General features: G+C 57.5%; 1 protein-coding gene and 2 non-coding genes across 3 annotated transcripts; all 3 read left to right on the top strand.

The window, feature by feature from the left end:
• The first annotated feature begins 301 nt into the window (after nucleotides 1–301).
• LOC123326795 lies at nucleotides 302–379 on the top strand. The gene has a single exon (XR_006541336.1). It is a non-coding gene; the product is annotated as a small nucleolar RNA U2-19 (small nucleolar RNA).
• Nucleotides 380–530: 151 nt separating this feature from the next.
• Nucleotides 531–600, top strand: LOC123326793. The gene has a single exon (XR_006541334.1). It is a non-coding gene; the product is annotated as a small nucleolar RNA U2-30 (small nucleolar RNA).
• Nucleotides 601–19,837: 19,237 nt separating this feature from the next.
• Nucleotides 19,838–25,165, top strand: TMEM92 (transmembrane protein 92). Its single transcript, XM_021704389.1, has 5 exons — nucleotides 19,838–19,979; nucleotides 23,039–23,064; nucleotides 23,931–24,005; nucleotides 24,178–24,373; nucleotides 24,601–25,165. The coding sequence occupies exons 1-5, from the start codon at nucleotides 19,911–19,913 to the stop codon at nucleotides 24,715–24,717; spliced, it is 483 nt and encodes a 160-aa protein (XP_021560064.1). The 5' UTR covers nucleotides 19,838–19,910; the 3' UTR covers nucleotides 24,718–25,165.
• The last annotated feature ends 1,684 nt before the right edge of the window (nucleotides 25,166–26,849 follow it).

The following is a 26,849-nucleotide window of genomic DNA, read 5'->3' as shown; positions in this document are numbered from 1 at the left end:
ACTTTTATTGTGTTGCATGTAACATTAGTGTTATTTTCTGTGTTCTCCATCTTTTTTATTTTCTGTCTGTGCTTCAATCTAGGTATTTCCTACTGAACTCTCTTCCAGCTCACCAATTCTCTCTTTTGCTCCATCTACAATGCCTTTAGATCTGTGTAATAAATTCTTAATTTTAGTTATTGTATCTTTTCCATTCTAGAATTCCATTTGATTCTTTATTGTTCATTAATCCCATTTCTTTTATGAAACCCTACAGCTTTTTATCCATTTTGTTACACAGTATAATCTTATTTTAAAAATGTATCGTATGAAAATAGCCAAATTTGAGCATCAGAAGACCTTCCAGTCTACCTAATACATGATCTCTGGAGTTCTGAGAAGCAAATATATAAAGTAATTTAAAACAATAAGGCTTATGTCTGTGGGGGGGGTGTGTGTTTGTAAAGATGACAGTGGAAAACTGAGGACTTGCTGATGGTTGAATGAGAATTGGGGGTGGAATGTGTGTATATAAAAGGCTAATCAGTTCTGAGCAATGATGAAAAGGATTTACTACTGACCTTTATAACTGTGAAGGTTTCTACATTTGATCTGAGCTCAGAATTGAAAAATAACAACAACAACAACAAACAAACTGTGTCTGATAACTCCAACATCTGGATCTCCTGTGAGGTTGTATTTTCTATGATCTGTTTTTCTCTTAGGTTTCAGGCATTAGTCCAGTTTCTTCACATACGTGATAATTTTATTTAATTTGAAGCAATCTCAAACTTATAGAATGGTCCTTAATATAGTACAAAAAACTATTTCCCTGACTCATCTGGGAGTAAGTTGCCACCATCTCCCAAACACTTCAGTGTGTGATTCCTATGAAGAAGGACATTCTCCTGGATAACCACAATGCCATCATCAAAGTCAGGAAATTAACACTGGAACATTACTACCATCCAACCCACACCTCCCATTCACGTTTCACCAGTGATCCCAATAATGTCCTTGTAGCAAAAGGATCCGGGACAGAATCACATGTTACACGTGGTTCTCAGATATTTCTAGTTTCCTTCAATTTGGAATGGTGTTTCAGTCCCTCCTTAACTTTGATGACACTCTTGTAGATTATAGGTCCCCATTGTTTTGTAGACCGTCTCTTAACTTGGACTTGTCCAATGTTTCCTCATGATTAAATTCAGCTTGAGCATTTCATGTAGGAATGTCGCAGAAATGATACTACGTCTCTCTCCCATTGCACCCTTTGGGTAGTGCATGATTGTCATTTGTCCCATTACTGTGATGTTCACTTTGACTACTTGATTAAGTTGGTGTCTGCCAGCCTTCTCCACTGTAAAGTTACCCTTTTCCCTTTACAATTGATAAATATTTTGTAGGAAAGTACTTTGAGAATGTGTAAATATCTCATTCCTCAACAGACCTCCCATGTATTCATTTATTTATGTCAGTATGGAGTCATGGATTCCCATTTTATTCAATAAGTTAGAATCTATTCATATCGTTAATTATTTTGGTGCTCAAAAGCACCATATCCAGCCAATGAAAGTCCTTTCCAGCTGGCTTCTATACTCTTTTGACATGTCTCCATCATTCTTTGAGTACTTATTTTTAGAAGAGCTTTATTGAGTATAATTCACATACCATACAATTCACCCATTTAAAGTGTACAATTCAGTGGTTTTTAGTACATTCGCAGATGTGTGCCGCCATCACCACCGTCAATTTTAGAACAGTTTCATTGTCTCAAAAGTAAACCTTGTAATCTTTAGCCATCTTCCTCATATCCTCCTGTCCCCACTTCAGCCCTAGGCAACCACTAATCTACTTTCTGTCTCTATACAGCTCCCTATTCTGGACTTTCCTGTGAATGGAATCATATAATATGTGGTGTTTTGTGACTGGCTTTTTTTCACTTAGCATAATGTTTTCAAGGCTCACCCAAGGTATAGCATGTGTAATTATTCTATTCTTCTTTATGGCTGAATAATACTCCATTGTATGGATATACCATGTTTTGTTTGTTTTCATCAGTTGATGGGCATCTGAGCTGTTTCCACCTTTTGACTGTTACGAACAGTGTTGCTGTAAACATTCCTGCACAAGTCTTTGTGTGGACATGTGGTTTTATTTCTCTTGGATATGCTTAGAAATGGAATTGCTGGGTCATATGGTAGCTCTATTTAATCATTTCTGAGTACTTCTTTATTTTCTGGCACAAGATGATTCAGGCTGTCTTGTACTTTCCTTGCCCCAGCCCTGTAATCAGCCATTTCCTGAAAGGAGTCCTGGTTTCTTCTGGTGGACAGTGGTATTTAGAAATCAAGACTCGAGCATAGCATAATGTATAGAGTTGTTGAATCACTGTGTTGTACACCTGAAACTAATGTTAACTTTGTGTGTCAACTATACTTCAGTTAAAAAAAAGGAAAGAAATTAAGACTCAGGTGCTAGCTATGCTCATTATTATTAAGATGTCACTGCTCCCAAGCCCTCTCAGTGGGTGAAGAAGCTAGGAAATATATGCATGTATATACATAAATATACATGCATTGACACACACAACATAAACACCTATATACACACTTACATCATTCTACATTACATCGTAGGGTTCATTCTAGTTTTCTCCCTTCCTATATTTCTAACATCCTTTGCCAACGTTGAGAAACATGGCTCATTCCCTCAATAGATTTCCTTATTGGATTGGTCCCACTATGGGTAACCAATGGCCCATTGCTCCTGCTCCTTATGCGGACCCCTCCTGAGCCCTCCTGGGCTCCAACACTCTGCCCCAGGCCACCACCACCACCCTCTCCCCCACATGGACGTGCTCTTCACCTCAACAGGCTCTGACATCCCACCGCCTTTGGATGCCCTCCCCCCCCCCCTTTTCAGGGATGCCCTTCTCATTCCCTGTGGACTCCCCTTCTCGGTGCTTGGCCACTACCTTGGTCAAATGCCCCTTCAGGGTCCAACCAATCTCCCTCACAGAGCTGGCCCCCACGTGGATATCTTCCTTATCTTGTTTGGGCTTTAACATCTCACTCCAGGTTGCCTTCCTCCTTGGATGCCTTCCTTTTTCTGCTTGAGCTCTGACATCTGGGTGAGGCTATCTGCTTGCATGATTGAGCTTTGACTCTCTTCTTTTTCTCTCTCTCTCTTTCTCTCTCTCTCCCCTGCCTCACTGCTGGTCCTGCTCTGGCTGTCCCCCCAAGCAGAGAAGCCCTCCTTACTTCACTTGAGCTCTAAAACCATTGTTGGACCACTGCATTCCCCATCCCCACTCCCACGCCCAGGGACATCTACCTTGCTTGGCCTATCTAAAGTCTTCTGGATGGAATTGTTCTTGAAGGGAAGGGAACCGAAGGGAAGAGGAAAAGAAAGAGGAGGGCAAGGAGGAGGAGGAGGAAGACAGCGGCCTGGTAGTCTTTTATCGAAAGGTGGACGTTGTGTGTGACAGGTTGTAGGGGCTCCAGTTGATGTCATCTTCTTCCACAGAGAACTTCATTTCCTTCTGCAGACAGAGTCCCTTCCAGGTTCCCAAAGGTAAGCCAGATTGGAGCAGGTTGAGGAGTGAGCTCACTAGCCACTGAGACAGCCCTTATAAGAAGTGTGCTGACAAGGGAGGAGAGGGCCAGGAAGGTGATGTGAGGGTTCAGGAGCGCAGGGTGGTGAGAGACACTAGCCTGTGTTTGTGGGCAGATGGGAAGGAAGCCCGTCCAGTGGGAGATGTGGGCAGCACCCGGAGAACCAGGGAGGAGAGTGGGGGCAGGAGTGCGGGGCCCTGAGCCCCAGGGAGGCGGGCTTTGGCCAGGAGAGGGGACCACCTCATAGGGTGAGGAGAGGAAAGGCTCAGGCCTCCCAGGTGTCCAGGACTTTGGCTGGGACCCTGCCTGCATCTCTGTGCGTCTCTGTGGGGCTGCTGTTTCCTGGAGTGGCTGAGGTAAGCTCCCTGCAGAGAAGGGTAGCCCAGGGTGGGGGAAGGAGGGAGAGGGAACAGGATGCAGTGAGGGGAGAGCGACTCAGTGAGGGGGGTGTCAGGGAGGGAGGGGAGCTTGGGGGCAGGAGGGAGCTCAATGAGGGGAAGAACCTGGGGGAGGTTATTAATTGGAAAGGGGGCTTGGAAGTCCCATCTCTTTGTCTAGACAGGGAGCACCTGAGAGCAGTAACTGTCCCTTCCCCTCTGATACTTGTCCCAATGTACAGCCTCAGAATGGGAAGTGAAGAGGTGGCCTCTTTTCTCATTCTTTTCCAGGGCGGGGAGGGGGGGCAGCGAGAGTGTGAGCCCAACTTTCTGCCTCATGGTGGGTGTGGGGAAGTGAGGGTCCCTCCCCACCTCTCTCCTCCCCTCCTTAGTTAGGCCTTTGGCCCCAGGATCCTGGAGCAGCCCAGTGTCCTGGGTGGGGAGATAGGAGTGGCGGTAGGGAAGGGGCTGGGGGCTTTCTCTCTGCCTCCCTCCATCCCCCACGGGTCAGGCAGGGGGACCAGGCTGGATTTGTTTCCCATTTGCTCTTGGCTCTTCTGGTGGAAAAATCGAAGCACTCCCCTTGGTACAGCTGAGGCGGAGAGGAGAAGGCTAGAGCGTGGCTGGGACATTGAGGGGCAGGCGGGGCCTGGCTGGGAGACACTGCTCCCCCTTCTCAGCCCCCTTGTTCTACGTGGCTCTCCAGGCCCAGGCTTCAGTCCTACAAGGCTGAGGTGGAGGGGGTGGGGACTGGGAAGAGGCCAGCCCTGGCTCGGGTTCAGCCTCAGGCCCATAGTACCCTCTCCCCAGGCTTATCGCCAAAACAGCCTCCAAAGGGTGACTTAAAGTCCCCTTGGGGTCCTAGAAGGAACCACTGGGCAGCTGCAGCAAGAGGGCGCCTGGTCAGGATAGTCCAGGGCTTTTTCCTAAGGGGGAGGCAAGCTGTGTGCTCAGAGGGTCCCCCAGGCAGCCCTTGGGCACGTCTGGCCACCTGGAGACTTGGGAAGCCTTTCGGTCCATGAGCCATGTCACCTTCACGACCACACCAAGCAGCATTAGTCATCCCCATTTTATAGGGGAGGAAACGGAGGCTCTAGGAAGTCAAGGTTTGCAGGGCCTCGAAGTGGCAGAGTCAGGATTTGTGTCTGGCTCATTGGTTGGTGTTCTTTCCCCAGCACTGGAAACCCTGGAAAGCCTTCCTCCCCGGGGCCCAGAGCCCCCTGAACAGCTCTTGGTGGGCTGCCCCATCGGGGAAAGAACCTGCGGGAAGCCACGAGGTGCTTTGGGCTGCGCCCCAGCCTCCACGCAGCCTCTCAGTCTCTCCCACTGACCCCAGCGCCTTATCTGGCAGAGAGGAGCCCAGGGAGATCTCCCACCCTCCTCTTGTGGAGCTAGCGCCACCCCCACTCCCCACTCCATTTTTCCAGCCACCCCTGTCCCTCACCCAGGCCCCCTCTCCAGCCTGATGGAAAGGGGACAGAGAGGAGCCCAACCACTTTCCCTCTGGAATCTGCTGCCTCGGCTTTCGGCTTTCGGATGGAGAAACCATCTGGAGTGTATTACGGGTGGTAGAGAAAGCCGAGAGCAGGAAAATGTGAGTTGGCCCCCGAGGCTCCCGTCTACAGGAAGAAGGGGCTCAGTGCTCTTCAGAGGATGGGCCAGCAGCTTCCCCACTTCCCCAGTCCCTGGAGGGGGCAGATAAGATGGGCCCGGGAGAGGATGGCCTGCGGAAGACAGTGCCCGGGCCTCTGGACACCAACCTGCTTATCTTACCTACCCTCCCATTTCACAGATGAAACTGAGGTCCAGAGAGGGATAGTAACTTCCCCAGGATCACACAGCAAGTCATGAGGAACAAGATGGGGGGGAGAGCTCTTCCATATCTACTTACATGTCAACAGATTGGACATCCCCAGAGTTGGGGTGGGGGGCAAAAGTTGGAACAAGGAGGGAGACAGCCTAGAGGCTGGAGGATTTTTTTTCTCCCTCAGTTGCAAATGAGTGAAGTGAAGGGGCAAAGGCCAATGAAAACAGGAAGGAATATCCTTCACTCTTTCAGGGTCTCCACTCCTTGCCTCCCAGTCCCAATCCTGCCCCACTTGCTGCCCTCCCCTGTGCCTCGTGGGTCCTGGGGGTGAGGGTCCTCCAGGCTCTTCCTTGGGGCCCCAGGAGCCCCTCCCCTGCGCGGGCCCCAGCTCCAGACGTGGCAGGGCCCGCAGGAGTGCGGTTTCTCAGTTCCCCCCAAGTGCTGCGCTGGCGGCTCCCGAAATAAAAATCAAATGTGGGCTTGGCAGAGGGAGTGGGGTGGGAGAGCCGGCAGCGAGTGGCGGCAAAGCTGGGCTTCATTCTTTCCATTGTAACTTCACCTCCTAACCTCTGGCATTTTAATTATTCTCCTACCCGCTCTCTTCTGCCGGGGCCAGAGGGTGAGCTCACCCTTTCCTCCAGCCGGCGAGGGGGCGGCCGCTGCCTGGACCCCCAGCCCCCAGCCTGCTCCCTGGAAGCTGGGGTGGGGGGCAGGCCAGGAGCACGGGCTTACATGCGCCCTTCTGCTTCTGCGGGTCCCTGAGGGGGCCTGGAGAAGGCCAGCCTGGCACCCAAGGTTCCATGTGTGAATCACCGGGTCTTCACACCCACTGCCCCACTGAATGGTGGCCACGGTCTTCAGCCAACGCGTGACCGGCCCACCGCCCACTGTGTGAGCGCTGCAGACATGCTCAGTGCGTGCAGAGCAGGGCTTAGGACCTGGGCCACAGCTCCTGGTCTGCACTCTTGCCAAACCCACGAAGAGGGCAAGAACAGCTCAGGCCTGATCATTTGCCTCATCTCCCCAGAGTGTCCGTTTCCCCCCTCAGTGGTAAGTGATTTAAAGCATTATTTTCGTATTAAAACATACAAGGACATAGCATGGGGTAGGGAGTAAAATGGCCTCTGAATTTTTTTACAAGTTCTCAGAAAAGATCTCCACTTGGGACTGTCCACGACGCCAGGGAGCAGCATCTCCCCCCACCCCACCCCCCGGACCTGGCCTCAAAGTAGGAGGAGACACTGGGCATATCTGTGTGTGGCCAGTTTGTTCGGACCCCAGGCTGAAGATGCTTCTGGGTGAGGTGGGCAGCCTCGGCCCATCCTGGGTGGCAGAGGCCCAGAGCGGGAGCCCTCTGCTGAGTCTCATGTCTCCCAAGGAGGTCCGTTTCCACACGACAAGCAGCACAGTCCCAGGGCAGCCTCCCCTTGGACCCCAGGGCCAGCACCCCAACCAAGGCCTCCTGCTCATCGCCAGGTCCTGGGAGCTCCCCCACCCCACTGCCTCACGGCCCCGCTCTGCGAGGAAGCCCTCTGCCTTTGTCCTTCTTGCCCTGTCAGCCTCCCCTGAATGAATGTCCCACCGACAAGCAATTCCTGGGCCTCCACGAGCCTGTGCCCGGCCTTGTCGTGGGCAGTGATGGTCTCTGCCCCAGGAGAGCTTCTGGAAGCAAGGAGTGCAGTGCAGTGCCATGCACTCAATGCTGTGTGTTGGGGGCGGGGGAGCTCCATGCTGCAGCCGCCCCTGGGAGAGCAGTCCTGACCTGAGCTCGGGGAGCAGAGCATCAGGAAAGACTTCCCGGATTGGAGCCCTGAGGGGGAGCGTGGCTGGCCTCGGGAGCAGCCCCTGCAAGGGCCCAGCATGAGAGAGACCCCAGTACAGAAGCTGCAGGTGTAGAGGCTGCAGGGGGAGAGCAGGGGGAGGGAGCAGGGGAGGAGGGAGATGCAGGAGTGCTTAGGGTGGTGGGGGGTCAGATGACATGATCAAATATGCATTCAGGAAGATTTCAGGAGGACTGGCTGGAAAGTGATCAGAATGGAGGAGGGACGGCCCCTAGGAGGTTGCCACCAGAGGGCCAGGTGGGAGATGACAGCAGCTAGGCCCAGGCCGGTGGCGGCAAGGTGGAAAGAGGAAGCCAGATTGATTTAGGAGGCAGAAGTCACAGGACTCGGTGACAGATGGGCAGAGGGATAAGGGCTGGCTCCTGGCTTTCTGGTTTGAACATCTGGCCGGGCGGTTTTCTGCCCAACGTGGGGACTTGGATACACCTGCGCAGCATCCAAGTGGGGCTGCTCACCAGGCAGCTGGAGGTGTGAAGGGCCCCTGGAGAAAGTGCAGAGAGGAGGCCAGGCTCAAGCCCAAGGGAAGACAGAGAAGACAGAGTCTGCTGAGGAGCTGGAGAAGGAGTAGCCAGAGAGGGAGGCGGGAAACCAGGAGAGGAGGGGGCCCCCAAAGCCCCGAAAGGAGGAGGTCTTCTTAAAGGCCAACAATGTCGACGGCCACAGAGGTAAAGCAGGCTGAGGCCTGAGAAGGGACACACGGTCTAGGGACCAAGAAGCCTTTGCCTTTTTCAGAGCCTTGGTCATGCCTTCTCCCTGACCCCAGCCTCCCCAACTCTCTGTTTCCAGATCTCCCATCCTCTCCATCCCCCAGCCTACCCCACCCTTCATTGCCCCTCACTCTTCCCCAGGTGCCCTCTTCCACCTCACTCCTTCTCTCTGACCCAAGGCTCCACATCTTTCTAAGAGGAATTCAATGCCCCCCCCTTCCCCACTTGGGTCCTGGCTGCCATCCCTGGTTCCTGAATTCACCCACTACCACCACCAACAATAAGAACAGTATACACCATCACGTACACCTCTCACCAGAGAATCACCCAGATCCAGAAGCTGGGCCGGAGAGGAGCACACACCCCACCTCTGGCCTCCTGGGTGGCTCACAGTCTCCAAGATTAAACCCTGGTGGGCTGCCAGGCTCCAGGACAGCTCCAGGCCAGCCTGGCCCCCAGGGGCTTCTGGCCTAAAGGAGAGAGGAGCGATAACCCCAGTGGGCCCATGCAGATTGAGAGGAGAGGCCCAGAGAACAAGCTATGGGGGTTTGGATCCAGCGGAGGGACCCTAGCAGACTTCACAGAAAAGGTGACTGACTCTGCCCGGGGCCTGAAAGGACTAGCAGAATTTGGTCAAGTGGCCATGGCAGCAAAAGGAACCACAGGAGGAGGGGAGGCTGAGTAAAGGGTGCGCACGTGGAAAGGGGCCCACGTGGAAAGGGGCCCACGTTTGCACGGCAGCCCGCAGCTCAGGGTGGCTGCTGGCCCCAAAGAGGGGACAGGAGGCTGTGAGCTGGAGGGGCCAGAGCACGGGGGTGTGGGGTACCAAGGGAGACCTCCGACCGTGTCCACTGCTGCATCTTGACCTGGGGCTCTCCGACCTGGCGCTGTTTCCCTCCTTCTCCATCCATCCATCCATCCATCCATCCATTCATTCGGGAAGTAGTTATTGTGCTCCTACTCAGTGCCAGGCAAGTGCTGAAGACACTGCAGGGCCAGAGTTTAAGTTCCAGGATGAGACACAGACTCTAAAGCCATAAACAAATACAGACTAAAAATGAAGATCATGATAGGGGTTGCAAAGACAATAATGACCGGCCACTGGGAGTTGAGCCTGTGACCCAGGGCTCTGTGCGGGCAGAGCTCGTGACTCCTCCATCCATCACACCGGGAGCCCCGCACCCCTGAGGAAGGACAGAGAAGGGAGCATCAGGGAGCAGGAGCTGAGCTGCCAGGACGGGCTGCTTTCCCAGCCCCACGAGCCCCCAGCAGGGCCCTCTCGGCAGGCAGCACTCACGTGCTAACTGCTGCCGTCACCCCTTCCTTCAGCTGCCCTGCTCTGGGTGCCTAGTGGCTCGAGGAGCGCTGAGGCCCATGAGCCCGAGCTCCGGCTAGCAGGTGCAAGGGGTCCAGGGAGGGCTCTGCAGACGGACCCAGGATCCGAGGGTGGCAGCAATCTTGGAAAGGAGCCCCTATTCCCAGACAGGCCTGAGGGGGAAGGCTTCTCTCCCCACTCCCCTCTAACCCCCCACCCCATTAAACCCTTAAATTAACCTCAGCCCCACCCAAGCTGTAGAGAGTGCCCCAAAATAAATCTTAAATTACATGCTGCCTAGGGGCAACCACAACTCTCCTTTTTCCCTCTCCAGCAAGTAGATCCACCCTGCCCAATGCTGGGGGCCTCCCCCCAAAATGGCTATTTATACAGCTCCCCTCTTTGCTGTCTGGCCCTGCTGTCGTTGGGTGGGTGAGGCCCAAGCAGGCTACACAGCTCTCCCAGGAGGTTGAAGTGGGTGGGGGAGGCTGTGAGACTCCCCAGGGTCTGACCAGGCATGGGGATATCATTTATAGTCCCTGTCAGGATACTTTGGGGGTGCTGCTAACAATTACACCCAAGCAAGGGCATAGATCTGGATCTTGGGCACACTGGGCATCTGGTCACCCAGGAATGGGGCCCAGACTGCACTCTCCCTGAATGGAGGTTTCTCAGGAATGAGAGAGAGAGAGAGAGAGAGAGAGAGAGAGAGAGAGAGAGAGAGGTGCCTTCACTGCCTGGTTGCCAAGTGAGCAGTTCTGAAGATGGGCAACCCCTTCCCCCACCCCAACCTGGCAAGGACAAGACTGCTCTGGCTCCAAGGACCCCAAGCACTGGGGGATCCTGGTGGGGGGGCTGGGCAAAGAAAGTGGGAAGCTGGACATGGTTATTTTGAGACCACAGGGCAAGGCCAAGGACCTCCCTGGAAAAGCCACCTGCCATTCTGGGAACTCAGCTCCGGTTTGGAGCTGCTCCTCTCAAGGAGTACAGAGAAGGGAGGGGAGGAAAAGGCAAGAGAAAAGGAACTCGAGAAGAAAGTGGGAGATAGAGAGAGATGTGCACACACAGAGGAACAGAAGGAAGGAAAGACACAGACCCAGAAACGCCAAGGTGCGTGACAACACGGAGGCCGGGAGGACAGGGCAGGCACCGGCAGCACCCGGCCTCTCCTGCGTGGCCCCTGTGGGCCTGGATGCCTGGCCCCTGCCCCCCTGGGCCCCTCTGCCCTGCTCTACAGGAGGGTGGGTGAGGGGCCTCCAGGCTGCCCAGGACGGAGACTCTCCTGCTGCTCCTCCCTGCCCCACCCCTGCCCTGGGCTCCCTCCCTTCCACCCCCACTGCCTGCCCCTCAGAGGGCTTCGTGCGGCTGAGGCTTCTCCTGCCTCTCCATTGCCCTGCAGGTGGGGGCAGCAGTGAGTTGCGAAGGTGGACAGGTACATAAGTGCCCCCTCTCACCCTTAGCCTCAACCCCAGAGGAGGGGAGGGGATGGGTGCTGAAGGAGGGGGCCGAGGGGGGTAAGGAAGTGGGGAGGCCAGGAGAACCCACCCCAGAGGAGCTGGCTTGCAGGCCTGAGTCCCAGGAGGAGAGAGTGAGATGGCCCAGGGTTCGGGCGGTGAGTGTGGTACGGCTGTGTCTGGAGGATCAGGTACACATCCAAGTTCATACCTCATGCATGTGATTTAGGGGACAGGGCTCACCCACGGACTGAGAAGAGAGCAAACAGAACAGCACAAAAGGAGCGGGCCAGGGGGCCACCCCTGAGGGGATATTTGCATTCACAAATAAAATGGGTGCCAAGAACTGTGCTGAGATCCTAGAGGAGCGGGTAGGCGAGGGAGGGGGTGGGGAATAGAAGATTCCACCAGTGCTGCCTGGGAGGGGTGAGGACTCCTACAGCGTGGTGGGTGCCAGTTACAAGAGCCCCCCCCCACCCCCGCCTTATAGGGGCTAACATGTCGTCTCGCTATTAAACTTGATCATCCGGCCGCTCATCAGGTCCCCATAACCCCTACCTGCCCAGAGCACCCTGTTTACAGGGCCTGGGGCATCGGACCTGCCATTCAGCTGGAGGAGGCAACCCAACCCTCAGCAGAGCCTGGAGCGGAGAGGCAGTGCCCAGACACTTAGTGCCCTGTTTACTCTGGCATGGGCGGCTGACACAAGTGGGGCTCTCAGCGAGCGGCCGGAGGCTCGGCCAGCGGACCCACCTGGAGGCCAGAAAGGAGGCCAGCGCTGCGGAGCGGGGGGTGGGGGGGAGGCGGTGTGCAGGGAGGCACATCAGCACAGCTGCAAACCTGGGGCGCTAGCCCCCCCCAAAGCTCAGCGGCCGCTCTGTACTGCAAGAGATGGTCTCACCGGCCAGGCAGGGGCCCAGGGAGTGGGAAGGCCGGAGGAGGTGGAGGAAGCCCCAGGACTTTGGAGCCCTGCTCCGGTGTGCCTGGACGCCTCCTGACTCCCCAGCTCCGAGGGACTGGCCCACCCACCACACCCAAAGGCACATGGAGCTTCACTTAAGCACACACCGTCCCCGTGCCCCGCCCCGCCAGTCACCACGCAGATACCGTCTCCATGTTCTCTCTCCATCACACAGACCATAGAGACCAGGCCCCACAGCCCACCGCACCCGGCATGCACGGGGTCTTCTAATACTCAGCTCACAAATACAGCTTGCAGGTGTCAGACACATGATGCTCACCCCGATACCCCCTACCCCTCATAGAACCTACACTCCAGCAGTGAGGTCACACACACACACACACACACACACACCTCCTCCCAGCACCACACCCCCAAATGAGCCAAGAGGGGTCTAACATTTCAGTCCTGAGCTTCTCCCTGCCTCTCCCCCATCTCTCTCCTTCCCCCCACCTCCTCTACCCACCCTCTCCCCCCTGACTGCCCCCCCCCCCGCTTCTGCCTCTGTCTCGGGGTCTCTGGGCGACCTCCTAGCTGGGCCTCTTGCCCTGGAGCCTCATTCTCTCCTCTCACCATCTGCACACAGGTTGCACACCGGGCAGCTCCGGGCAGCTCCAGAGCCGAGTCTGGGGGCTCCAGAGGAAGGGGAGCAGGAACTGGCAGTTGCTGGGGGGGCTTCACTGCCCCCTGCTTGTCATCCCCCCCCCCCCCCCGGGACCCCTCACCCCTCCCCCTTCCGGGCTGAGTCATCCCCACATCTGGAGCCTCAGCACATCTGGAAGCGCTGAAGCCTGTGCAGCCAGCTCCACGTGGACACCCCTCCCCCAAACTGCATTTCACTCCCACCCCTCACAGAAGCTGGGGTCCGGCCCCCCCATCCCGACCTGGGCCGGGCCCGATCACCTAGCAGGCAGGCAAGCCCCCCCAGTGCCAGTCTCAGCAACCACCAGCTCTCTCCTAAGCTTCAGGCCCCTCGGCCCCTTGGTGCCCACTGCACTGGGCAGGCAGGGCGGCGCTGGCCTTGGGGGAGGCAGGCCCCAGGCTGGGGGAGGCAGGCGAGCGGGGCAGTGAGGAGGCAGCGGTTTGGCCCAGCAGGCAGAGGGAGTTTATCCTGGCGCTGGGCCCTGAAGCCAAACATCCTTCGCTAACCTCGCAGACACATCAAAGCCGGCCAGGAAGGGGCCCTTCAGTAGAGGAAACCTGCAGTCCTGGCGGCCTGACAGCCTGGCTCCGGGCGCAGGACCACCCTGTCCCACTCAGCAGCCCGGGCTCAGCTGGGCCACAGCCGGCCCGGAGCCCCGGGACCGAGGAGGACGACGCTCCTACCCCCTCTCCACCTCCCCCAGTGCTGCAGACAGGCTGGGCATTGGCCCTGGGGAGGGGGGCACCACGGGCACCCGGGCTTAGCATTGGCCCCTAGAACCGGGCTCCCTCCCAAACTTGCCCCTTTGCACCCAGCAGGCGGGACCGGCCGCCGGACTCCCGGGGTGGCACAGCCTGGAGGAGGAGGGCGGCCTCCACTGTCGGGGCCCTGACTTCATCCCCCAGCTCCCCTGTTCGGGGAAGGGACCTCTCCACGTGGATGAGAGAGGATGGAGAGGGCAGGGGGCTTCAGCGTTGGGAGAAGAAGGGAAATAGCAGCCCAAGAGGAGTGGGAAGACGAGAACTGGGCTGCAAGCCATGGGGCCTCTCTCCAGGGATGGCAGGGGCCGCAGGCGGAAGAGGGGCAGGGAGGCGCTAACAAGGGAGGGAGGAGGTGCTAACAGGGCCACTGGGGTGAGGGGGATCCTGGAGGCCGCCCCCTAACGGCTGGCCTGGTGATAAGGCGGGGAGGGGGGCCACCACATCAGCAGGGGAGGCGGGGAGGGGTGCATACCCGCGTGCGCATGCATGTTGTACACACAGGCAGACCCACTGCACGCGCCCACACATGGGTGCGCGCACACAGCTGGGGCCAAGTCTGCCCTGGGCCGGGGGCCAGATGATGTGGCTACTGAGAGGAGCTATGGCTTGCGGAAGAATGTGATCTCTGCCCACCTCCCTTCCGCCGCCCCTCTGCTCGCCCTCATTCTTTGCCTGACCCCCAGGTCCCTAAGAAGTGATCCGCTTCAGGGGTCTCTCAAGCCGTGTCTTCTCTGCACTTCAGCCTGAGCCCCCAGACCCACGAGAGGCTCTCCCGCCGATGCGCCCAGCCCGCGGAGGGGCTCCTCTTTCCCCTGGCCGCCGGAACTCCCAGCTTCTTTGGGACTGGGAAGTTCTTCTGAAGTCTGACTACAATCCCCCGTAACATCTGGATCTGACACAAAGGCACCCACAAGCAGGGTGCAGGAGGGTCCTCTATCAAGGGGTCAACTAGAGCAGAGCTAGAAAGTGGGAGATACTAGGGGATTCCCAACTAGGGGATTTTTCCCCTCTGGCTACAGGGCTCTACAACAGTCAACACAAGGCTGGGGGTGGGAGTGGGGCTGCCGAGAAGGGGAAGGGCAGGGAAGCCTTGGGGAGAAGGAGCCCCAGAGAGAGGGGACCAGGGCTGGCAGGGGGTGGGGGGGTGGGGGGTGGTGATCTGGCCTCAGCCGCTCCCACCTGGGGCTCAGCGGCTCTGCTCCAGCTGCCAGCCCGCTAGATCAACCTCCCCCCCCCCACACTTTGGAAGGATAATGGCTCCCAAATGCCGTTTTTTGTCTCTGCTAAGCCTCTGGGAAGGTGAGTGTTAGTGGAGCTCCTCCAGCCGCTCATTAGGATAATAAGCTCACTGCAGCGTTAACTGTCAGGTGGCCCGCCTCCCTCCACCCTCCTGACCCACAGGTTGGTGGCTCAGACTTGGGATCAACTCTAGAAGTCACCTCCCCACCCCGTGCCCATCACCCCGAGAATGAGTGAGGGACCGGTGGACTTCAGTTTCCAAAGCAGTGCTGGGAAGGAGGCTCAGATCCTGGTCCCATGGCCAAGAATTCCTGTTGGCAACCCAACATGCATCCTGCCTCCTCCTGGAAGGTGGACAGTGAGCCAAGCATTCCTTGCAGCTCGCTCCGTAGGAGTTGCTCGATCCCTAGGGAGACATCTTACTCACTTAGAGGGTATGTGTCCACTTGAGCGGGGGCGGGAAGCAGAAGAGATGGATTCCCCCAAAACACACAGCCGGTGGAGATGAGAAGCCCAGTGAGCCTGGGACAACCCCCCCCTCCCCAAAATGAGAGCCCCCCACCCAACCAAGGATTTTGAGAATTCATTCCCTATCCCCTCAGAGAAATCTGGCCCCTGGCCCTGGGAGGCCCCCGACCCTGGGAGGCCCCCAACCAGTTTCAATTCAGTGACAACAGAGTCAGTGTTTACTTGAGACAAAGCGTCATGGGGAAATGAAAGATGAATCAGAACTGGGCCAGCCCCCTCAGCCTGGTGAGAACACTAGAACATGTATACACATCTAGGGAGAATGGCCCAGGGCCAGCCGAGAGGCCCAGAGGAAAGGCCTGGGTGTGAAGATCTGAATCCTGGAAGGCTTTCTGGAGGAGATGGTATTTGAGCTGAGCCTCTCACACTGAAGAATGTGTGAGAATTTCTTAGGTTTCAGGGAGGGGCCTGGGGACAGGCGTTCTAGGTGGGGAGAACTGCCCACGCAGGGGGAAGAAGGGCAAGAGGGGGGGCCGCAGGGGTCTGCTGGGTGGCTGGCAGGACACAGAGAGCACCCACTGCAAGGCAGGTGGGGGAGCCACTGTGCATGAAGGCGGTGACAGGGGAGACACCTGTGACAAGCACAGGCGTAGTCCGCCCAGGCTCTGAGCCCGAGGGAGAGGGGGGCACCCGCCAGGAAGCCAACGCAGGCAGTGCTCAGCCAGCAGGGGGAGAGCAGAAGCGGAGAAGCGGGGGACAGCTGGGAACAGAGAGAATTGCTCAAATCTCTGGTCCCAGCACCACCGCCACAACCGGTCCCCCGTGGCTCCCTGACACCAGGTCGCTCTCTGAGGCAAGTCACGGGCCCTGCCCTCTCTTACCTGGCCCTTGCGTGGGGCCCAGACTCACTTCAGGCACAGCAGAGGGGGCTGCGCTGCAGGGGCCCATCCAGAGAGAGGGTCTCAGACGGAAGCAAGGCCCATCACTCCTGGGCACCTCACTCAGCCTCAGCGTGAAATGGAGAGAAGGAGCTTTGGGCCCCTTTCCTCTGCCGGGAGTTAAACATTTATTGCTTGTTATGATTAAGCTAACATTTATTTACCATCACCGTATGTCAACACTGGACAGTTTATGTCATCCTCACGATGACCCCCTGTGACGAAGGAGGTGGTGTTCTCCACCCCCAACCCCCTCCACAGAGGGTCTAAGAGGCAGAGAGAGGGTGAGTTTCTTGACTAAGATCACACAGCGCACCGCAGTAAGGGACACGCTTAACCAACACAACACTGTCCCTCCCTGTATGCAGAGCGGGGCTGAGGCAGAACAGCATTCCTCGGACTTTGAAAAGAAAGATCCAGCCCCACGGCCATAAGTCATTATGGATATCAGCGTCCACCACAGCGCCGGGGAGGGCCTGAGAGGCACAGAATTCGGCCTGGCTCTTCCGCTCACTCAGGACTGGGCAGACCTCCCCCCCCAACCCCCTGTGAGGAGTCCCTCCCTCCACCGCGGCATCCTCCGAGGCTGCCTGTGGGCGTGGGGTCGTGAGGCCTGCATGGTTCTGGTCCTGACTCAGCGCCAGCATCCCCTGTGACTTGGCCTTCCCACCCCTCCGGGCCCTGCGTGGCTTCTCTGAGAAGGGAGCAAGTGGACCAGCTGACCTCCAGGACCCTTGCAGCTGGGCCCTCATAGGATGCAGACAATCGGCTCGTTCTCCGGTCTTCAGCGACTGGGCGAATGGGGAGGCAGCTAGCGAGTATGAAGACATGCCGACTTCGCTGCTCTTGGGAAACCCCAGATGGAATCTGGCGCGGAATCTAGAGGGACCCACGGACTGCCTGAGGCCCCTGGGCCTCCCCTCCCACGTGCCTAAGCACACACGTCCGTGCATACTCACACTTCCCTCCGTAGCCAGATTCAGTGTCGGACAGAAGTTGGTGTCCCTGTGCAGGAACTCCCTGCCTCCGGACAAGAACGTCCCCTGTCTCCTCGGCCTGGGTCCCCACGGTGCCCCCCACCCCGACCTCACCCAGCAAGAATGCTGGGGCCCCGGGAGCCACGATGGATGTTGACAGTGAGGTTTGGTGTTCTTGGCCTGAGTGAGCTGGGACCGCCCACCTCCAGGTCCCTCACCCTGTCCCCAATTGCAGGAAGGCGCAGAGAAAGGCAGGTTGGTGTCACGAAAAAAAACTGGGGACCAAGAGGCAGGTGCCAGGGGCTCTCTGGACTCTGCCCCGTGAGCCTCCCTCTCCCCCTGGGGAGATGTGGGACAGGGCATGGAGTAGCTGTTCTCAAATGTCTGCATCTATGACATTTTTAGGAACATGGGTAGGGTTGCCAGGTTTAACAAATAAAAATACAGTACACCTAGTTACATTCGAATTCCAGATAAGAAACACATAAATTTTAGTGTAAGTATGTTCCAAATATTGCGTGGGAATATTTAATATATTCATACTAAAACATTATTCAGTTTATCTGAAACTCCAGTCTAACTGGGTATCCTGTGTTTTGTCTGGCAACGGACAACAGATCTGTGTCAGGTGGGTGCCAGAGAGCCGGAGGGGAGTAATGCCAGCCTCCTGCCCTCCACCTGCCCCTCCTCAGGGCCCTGGCACCTGCCTGGTCCCTTCACCTCGTCAGTCCTCCCCGCCTTCCACGTCCACCCCTCAAACTCCTCCATCCCCTTCTCAGCTCCATCATTTCACTCCCCAAGATACCCTCTTCCCCTAAGCTCACCCATCTTCCTCTCCCCTAAAGGCCACGCCTCTGTAGGACTGCAGGTCTGCGCAGGGTGGCAGGGGATCCCAGCCATGGGTGTTGGTGCGACAGGGCAGGGGCAGGAGGGAAGCCCAAGTCAGCAGCAGCCTCACCAAGGAGACAGCAGTGTGGGTGTTGCTGGGAGAAGGTTCCAGCACTCTCTGTTTTAACCCCCTTGGGAGAAGGGCCAGCTGGGGCCAGAGCCAGCTGCATGGGCAGGAGGGAAGAGATGCCCATGACCTTCTCCAAACTCAGAGTCACCAGGAACTGGAAATAGAGGCCATTTTGTGCGGCCAGACACTGATTTCACTTGGATCAGGAGAATGGAAGATTCTGTCCTTAGGGGCAAAAAAAGGGCCAACAGATAATGAGAAACAGAGACAGGGAAAGAGGAACAGAGAGAGACCAGGGAGTCGGTGAGAAATTCAGTCAGGGAGACACAGGACCAAATCAGAGACAAAGGAAATAGAAACACACACAGAGAGAAACAGACTCCAAGGGAGACAGTGATTCACAACAGAGAAGGGAAAACAAGCAAACACGCAGATGGAGAGGAACCGCGTGGACACAGCGATGGGGAGAACAAACAGGAGGACGGACCGGGAGGAATGGGGAGAGACAAGGAGAGGTTACACAAGCCAGAGACGAAGACAGAGATAAACAGAAAGCGGTGAGAGAAAAAGAAAAGACAGCCAGAGGAGGAAGTCGGTCCATCCCTACTAAGTTGGGGATCTTTTTCAGTGGCAAAGTCAGATTTGAGACGCGGCAAGAGACGCCTAACCAGCTGGTTGCTGAGCCTCTCCGGGAGCCCTCCCCTGTCTCCCCGGGCCGGGAGCAGCACCCCACCCACCATCTCCCCTGCGTCCCCTTCCCAGGGGTCCGGGCTCCATCTCTCCAGCTCCGGCACGGGGCCCACACGTCTCCTCCGTGTCTGGGCATCTGGCTCTCGCCCGGCGCCTATGCCCCCCCCCCCCCGCCCCGAGGCGGCCTTCCACCCCGCGCACCAGCCAGCTCCCTCCCCCAGCGGGAGCGCGGGGAGACCCGGCCCCAGGTCCCGTCGCCGCGCCGCCCGGCTCCGTGGGAATCCGGCGTTGGGCGATGCTGCCACCTGCCGGCCGGATCCGGGAAGCACAGCGCGCCCGGAGCGCTGGGGCGCGGCCGCCGAGGGTCGGAATCCGGCCCTCCCAGCTGGGACCGCCTCCGCGGGGTCTTTCCAGGAATCCGGATGGGCCCGCTCGGCCGCGCCCCTGCTCGCCTAGCTTCCGCTTTTCCCCCAGCTGCCGAGCCAGGGGGCAAGTCTCTGAACCCTGGGCCTTAATTTCCCCTAGAGTCAAATGGAGGCAGTGTACCAACACATCCTCCCAGGATTGCAGGGGACCCTGGGGGGGGGGGGGGACACGAATGTACTAATGCTGTGCTCCTGAAATCAACCAGGCCGCCGGTCCCTCTCTTCTTGGCCAAAAAAAAAAAAAGGTGACCCCCCCCCTCCCCCGTACAATGCCCTCAATCCACTCCCGGGCCTCCCCCTCCCTCTCCCTCAACCACAGTGCCCCGCAAGCCCAGATGGGAAGGGGCTTGCAGTGGGCGGCTCGCTCTGCCCGCATCCTTTCCCTCAGCGCCCGCCACCCCATTCCCGGCCCGGCGCAGCACTGCCTCCCTAAAGCCCGAGGCCCCTTAAGGGTGGAGGAGCGGGTACTGGCAAGGAGTAGCTCTAGAACTGACCCCACGTTTTTTTGTTTTTTTTTTTTTACCAGTTAATCTCTTCTACCTCCCAACTCCCTAGACCCAATGCCGATCTTTTCCCCTCTCCCCCCCCCCCCCCCCCCCCCCCTCCCGCCCCCAGTCCGGCCCCTCGCGGGTGCATAAGCTCCGCCCCCATCCCGAGGCGGGGCCCCATAGGTGGAGAGACGTGGGAGAGGTCGCGGCCCCGCCTCTCCCCTCCTCCCCCTACACACGGAAGCTCCTTGGCCCCCGTGCCAGGATGTCCGACACCTGGGTCCCCGGCCTCGTACCCACCTTGCTGCTCGGCCTGCTGGCCGGCCCCCAACAGGTGAGTGCTTGGGAGGTAAAGCTATAGAACTTTCAGGGCCCTACCCTTGTGGGTCAGGGGCCTACTTCTGGAGCTCGGTCACCACCTTCCATTGTCAGGATTTCCTCGTGACCGTACGCAATTAGCGACTTCCTTTCTCTTTTTGCCGGGGAGGTGGAGGTGGGGGCGGCGGAGGGAGGCCCCGAGAAGGCCTGGGTTCTTACGCCTGCGGGGGGGCCTTGTAGGGACCCGGCCCCCGCCCACCACCATCTGACACCTAGTGCCTCTCTGTGAGTGGGGACTTTGACCCTCCTATTAGCCTGGGCTCGTCCTTCCCGCTTCTTCCCGCTGCGTCAGAAAGCGGGGACTAGCGGGGACTGAGGGCTGGACACCTGACCAGCCTGTCACCCTAACTCTGTTCCTCCAGTGCTGGGTGACCTTGGAGGAAGCTCTGGCCCTCTCTGAGACTGTGTCTCAGCTTGTGCCTTAGGGGAGAGAAGGCTCCTTCCACGCCTCCTGGGAGTGGGAGTAGGATTCCAGCCTGTGCAGGATTTGATCTGGCTGCTTGACCCAAGGCTGGGTTGACCTCTGAAGTCCATGATTCTCACCGGGGCGCAGGCTTTATGCGCCCCCTCATTCCTCCCGTTCCTCCATTAAACTCTCAAAATGTTGGGGGAGATCTGTCCAGTCCTGGGACGGGAGATCATGCTGGCAACTCACATGGGCCTAGAACAGGGAATTTTCCCTTCTGTTTAAGAATGCGACATCCCGGGCGCCTGGGTGGCTCAGTCGTTAAGCGTCCGCCTTCGGCTCAGGTCATGGTCCCAGGGTCCTGGGATCGAGCCCTGCAATGGGCTCCCTGCTCGGCGGGAAGCCTGCTTCTCCCTCTCCCACTCCCCCTGCTTGTGTTCCCTCTCTCGCTGTGTCTCTCTCTGTCAAATAAATAAAATCTTAAAAAAAGGGCACCTGGGTGGCTCAGTCGTTAAGCGTCTGCCTTCGGCTCAGGTCGTGATCCCGGGGTCCTGAGATCGAGTCCCACATCGGGCTCCCTGCTCAGCGGGAAGCCTGCTTCTCCCTCTCCCACTCCCCCTGCTTGTGTTCCCTCTCTCGCTGTGTATCTCTCTGTCAAATAAATAAATAAAATCTTTAAAAAAAAAAAAAAAAGAATGCGACATCCCGGGCCCCCTCCCCAGAACAGGGCACAGTCACACGACTGTGTTGCCTCACGGGACTCTGCCCCCGAAGCCTTGGCGCTACTCCTCAGCCACTAGGCAAGCTGGTGGTGCCAGCACTAAGCTGAGCATCCTCTTGATTGCTCCCAGCGACTTCAGGCGGCAGGTGCTGATATATCCCTGCTGCACGGGTCAGTAAGCTGCGGTTCTCCATGACCACACGGACGCTCAATAAGACCACACGGACGCTCAATAAAACTCAGACTGAGCCACCGCAGACAAGACCACCCCCCAGTTAAAGCGGGGGAAGAGAATTTTGGAGATCAACCCTCCCAAACAGCACAACTCAGGATTAATTTATTGAAGCTGTTCGTTTTCAGTCCTTCTTAGTTGGGGGCCTGGAGAGCGGGGAGAGACGGGGTCTGGAATCTGGAGGGGGAAGAGGGTGCCCCTGAGTGCCTGGACCCCTTGGCCTGTCCCCGTCTCTGCAGTTGCCTCCGTGTGCTGTGAAGCTCCCACCCTTGCCGGGCCAGGTTTCGGGGGTTCATTCCTGCTCTAGTCCCCAGGGGCTAAGGCTTGTGGCAGGGAGGCTTCCAGGTGGAGCGGAATCAGCCCACCTGTTACTGGCTGTCGTCGTAGGTTTTCTTGGCTTTACTGTTGTTAGTAATTGAGAGGTGATTGAGTTATTTCAAGTGAAGGTATGAAGACGTGGTAGTCTTGCCAAAGTTGGGATCTTATTCTTAGGCGGCCGTTGTTCGTCCCCCGAGGCTGGGGCGGAGTGACAGGTAACCTCCCATTCCCTCCCGTGTTCCCACCCCTGCATTCCCACCCCAGACCCCTCACCCCACTGTCTGGGAGAAAATGAAACCGGGTAATCAGCGAATGCTCTTTCATTCATTCTGCAAATATTGTGGTGGTTGGGTTTTTCACCAGTGATGACAGACAAAAATGCCTGCCTTCCTGGAGTTTACATTCTTCTGATGAGACAGACAATGAACAAGACAAAGGGAAACATACAGTATGCTAGATGTGGGTAGGAGCTGCAGAAAAGCGTGGTGAAGGGTGCTGTGGGGGAGTAGATGTAGTTCTCAGTAAGATGGGCAGAGAGGGAGGGGCGGGCGCCAGCCTTGCAGATACCTGGGGTAAGAATGTTCCAAGCAGGGCTTATACACATCATTGCTATTCATCCGGTTAAATTCTGGACCAGTACCCTAGATTCCCTGCAGAACTGGTGCAGAAGAGGAAGGGAGGGAGGGTGAAGCTGGGCCCGGAGAGGAGAGTCTGGGTGGCTCCCAAGAGCAAGGAACCCACCCACCCCACCCCAGGCAGAGATCCAAAAGATGAATGGGGGTTTGGCAAACCATGAAGGATGAAGGCAGGAGGAAGAGGGCCTGCCCTTGCACATAGGTGTAAAACAGCCAGGAGTGTTCAGGGAACTCCCAGGGGGTGCGTGTGCAAGAGGGCAAGGGGGAAGAGGCTGGTCGCTGGGGGTCCAGGCACCAGGGAGCCACTGAAGGGGGCCTCCAACTAATTTTTGGATGATCAGATTTGCTGGATAGGAACTTGCCTGAGGTATGGGGAGTGATTGGGGTGAGCAGGAGAGAGTTGCTGGTGTCCCTGATTGTAGGTGAGGCATGGAAAGGAGATAGACTGGAGGAGTGGTCAGAAGCGTGAGCTTACAGGTCTGGGGGTGAGCTGGTGTGCGGAGAGAAAGGAGAGCTGGGGGGCGCCCGGTGTCAGCTGGGGCTCCAGTCACAGACCTGGAGTGAGGTGGACAGCAGGCTCAGGGGAGGATGCTGGGCCATTGGGAACCCTTTGCAGGCTCTCAGGTACCGGGGCTACAGGTGGGTAGAGATGCCGCCCCCCTGGTTTATGACCCCCCTAACCTCTGCCTCTTTTCTTCCACAGGCTGCAGCCAAATGTGGACTCTTCTTGTAAGTCTGGGATTTGGGCTATAACGTCCAGTCTGGGGAGGAGACACCCCAAATCCTTCCTTGTCTGCCTTCATGGGGGAGGTGCAGAAAGTCACCACTGCCTTTCTAGCGGAGGAGGTTTTCCCACTCCCCCACTCCCCGCCCACTTCCTCCAGCCGAGCGGGACGGAGCCGCACTTGTGGGCGTGTCTGAAGTCTAATCCCCGCCCCTCTTTCGGCCCTCTGGGTCTCAGGCGTCTCTCCTCCGAGGGTACCCCTCCGGGGGGTGGGGCGTGCAAACGGCCTGTGTCGATCTTAATATATAAATGCCAAAAGGCGAAAAATAAATAAATAAATAATAAATAAATAAATAAATAAATGCCAAAAGGCCTGAGCGCGATGAGGAGGGGCTGAGGGGGGTGGTCCCTGAGCAGACGAATGTTTCCATCAAGTCAGCCCTGGATGTTCCAGGAACACCCTCTCCTTCCCACCTCTTAGTCCACGGGCGCCAACCAAGGCCCCCTCGAGTTAGCTCCCACTGCTCCCCTCCCTGTCCATCTCCTTCGAGGGCTCTTGCAGCCACTGCAACACGCCGCGCCCACACCTGCCCAGTGAAGTCGACAGGACATTCATTACACCCATTTCATAGATGAGGAGAGTGAGACCCAGAAAGGAGTGTAACTTGGCACAAGCAGTGAGATGAGCCTAGAATCCAGCTCCTGGGTCCCAGCCCCAGCTCGCCCACAGGGCCCAAGGAGGGCCCCTACGCCCCACCCTGCGGGGGCGTGGCTCCTGCCCTGAGGATATGGGTGAGTTTGGGGGAGGCTGGGATCTTCTTGCCACCTTGGGACCAACAGACCCTCTTTGCCCACCCCCACCCCCCCCCAGCACCTGCCCCAAAGGATTCAAATGCTGTGGTGACAACTGCTGCCAAGAATATGAGCTCTTCTCGGGTCCCCTGAGGTGAGCCCAGGGCCGGCTCGTCCGGCACACTCCACACTCGTCCGAGGGCAGGGGGGGGGGCGGGGGGGGGGTTACCGGGACTTCCTGCCCAAGGGCTGGTCTAGGTTGGGGTGGGAGGGGCGGTGGGGACAGCCCAGGGACTCAGGGAGATGTCGGTGGTTCCTCATCCCAGGATCTTCGTCATCACCCTCCTCATCATCCTACCCCTTTTGTGCATCTGCTGCCTGGCTAAGCGGTTCTGTCGCAGCTGTGGAGATCAGGAGCAGGACCCCCCAGTGGATCACCAGGGGCCCCCGGAGCCGCCCTCCATTGCCCCCCCAGAGAGGGTCAGGACGCCCACCTCTGAGCCCCCGCCCCCCTACAGCGAGGTGGGTGTCCCCGTCCCACTCCTTGCTCTGTTCCTCAGCTGGCCCTACCTCCCTATTGTCCAGATTTTTCGAGCAACAGGTAACAGTTACACCTCCTTACACCAGGCCTCCGGACCTAGAGAGGGCTCTGCAGCCACCGTTGGGTCGCCCCTGTCCAGCCAGCGCTTGGGGGGTGATGGCTGGTGCCGGGCCCTGAAAAGTCTCTGTGTCCCCTCTTTTCCCTGCAGATTATTCTGAAGCCTGTCCTGCCCCCCACGGAGCCGCCCCCTCCCTACAGCTTCAGTCCTGAAGAATATGCTGGGATGCACCGACAGCCGAGGGGCATCGATAACCCAGCCTTCTGAGCCCCCACCTGCCTGCAACTTCAGTGTCAGCCCCTCCTCTCCAACGCCGCCTCCATTAAGCCAGAGACTTGGGACCCCTGTGATGCCCCCACCCATCCTGCCATGTCTCGGGCTGTTCTTGGTTTTAACTTATTGCTTTTCCTGTCCCGGTTCCACCCCAGCTGCTCTCGTCCTGAGAGCTGGTCTGGAGGGTCAGCGTCCCCCCCACCCCCACCCCATCCACGTCAGAGGCTGCCAGGAGGAACATGTCAACACCCGAGGTGCCTGACGGTGGAATGGGCTGCTCTGAGAACCCTGTTTCTATGGGGTATACACATCTTGACTGGACAGCCAGCTCCGAGATATTCTAGAGGACACTCCTGTTCCGTGGGAGATTGGACTGCATGGGCTCTGAGGTCTACCTGAATAGAGAAGACCCCATTGTACCCCCCCCAACATGTGTCCTCACTAAATTTTAGCTGATTGTCACTTGCGAGTCTGCCTCTGGCTGTGTGGGGAGGTAATGGGGAGTGAGCCCAGGCGCTGCTGGGGGATGGTGGAGGGGTGGCGGGGGGTAGGTCACTGCACCCAAAATCCCACCATTGATGTGTTGATGATGAGCCTGGGCAGACGGTACATCTGTGAACCACCCTCTGGGAGAGAATCTTTGCAGATGCTTTGACCCAGACTCAGGGCTCAGGGTGCTAAAGAGCCTGGACGGGGAACTGGGGATGGTGTGAGAGTGACTGTTCTTTTCTTCCCCATCCCATCCTCCCACTGCTCTGCCCAGGGGATGTGGAGCTTAGCTCCCTGCCTTTCTCACCATGGCGGTGGGAAGGGGGCAAAGGAGAGGGGTGTGGGGGAGGCTGGCCATCTATGGGGCAGGACCTCCGGAGACCTTGATCTGCCCCACCCTGGAGTCTCCTGGAGGGAGGAGAGGGAAGGACAGATTCTCCCTACTCTTCCAGCCCCTTCTGGTTCCGGGCACTCCCACCCGAGCTCATCTGTGGGGTTAACCCCTAAGAGGAAAGAAGCATTCACTGTTGAATGACGGGAGAGAGTCTTCATGGGGGCATCAGTCCCCATGGGGCCTGCAGCAAAGTGTGGAGCTGGGGGACTTGCATGGGGAACACAGAATGAGAGACCCCCTCACCATGCTGGTGTCTTGGGGCTCAGGCAGGGCTGGGCTCCTCCACCATGACCCTGCCTTTGCCCTGCTCCCCTGCAGCCCACGAATGCCACCAGCCCAGCCTTCCTTCCCAGACAGGGGGCACAGCAACAACACGGGCCGAAGCTCCTGGGAAGATCGGAGGTAGGACTGGCCCTCTGTGCGGGTGGGAATGCCTCCTCCAGCACTCTCTTAATAATACCCAGCCTTAGAGTATCACGACCCAGGCAGGTGGCAGGGCCAGGGGCAGGGAAATGGCACAGCCAGCCCTGAAGATGCTAGGAACAGGGGCTGCCTGGCTGGGGCTGGGGACAGAGCTCCAGAGGGGCAACAGTAGTTAGGGACAATATCTTGTCAGAGTTGGCAGTTAGGAGAATGAGCACAGTCACGAGAAGTTTCCCTTGAGTTTCAGGGATTGATCTGGGGGAGCAGAAGGAAGATAGGTCTGCTTTGTGCAAGTGTGGCTGTCCCCAGGTAGAGAAGTCCCAGGGCTGATGCTGCCCTCGCTGGGGAAACACCCACCTGGGTGGGAGGACGTTAAGCAATGGGCTTTGCAGACCCGGAGGAGGATCCCCTTCAGCTTGGACGCCACCTTCTTTTCATCAAAGATGGCATGAGGCCTTTCAGCCCCCCACAGCAGCAGAGCGGCTGGAGAGATAGTCAGTGGTCACCCTGAAACCCAGCATTGCTGCCGTTCTAGGTCTCTCTGCTTGTTGGTGGGAGGGGAAATAGTGTGACTCTGGAGGGCAATCTAGCAGCATCCTTTCCTGCCACGGAACGTTACAAAGCTCCTACTATGTGTCGGGCACTCTGCCTGGCACTGGGTAGCCGTTCAAATTGAAAATGCACATGACCCAGCAGTTCCACTTCTGGGAATGAGCCTTCAGAAAAGCTCAGACAGAGGAACTCAGAAAGATGTCCATTGCAGCATTGTAGCTGGGGGGGGGGGGGGGTTGTAAATCAAAACACCCTACGTGTCCGTTGA

This window comes from Neomonachus schauinslandi, chromosome 15 (genome assembly GCF_002201575.2).
Source record: "Neomonachus schauinslandi chromosome 15, ASM220157v2, whole genome shotgun sequence".
In the NCBI taxonomy this organism is placed as follows: Eukaryota; Metazoa; Chordata; class Mammalia; order Carnivora; family Phocidae; genus Neomonachus; species Neomonachus schauinslandi.
This window is presented reverse-complemented; position numbering and strand designations above follow the sequence as displayed.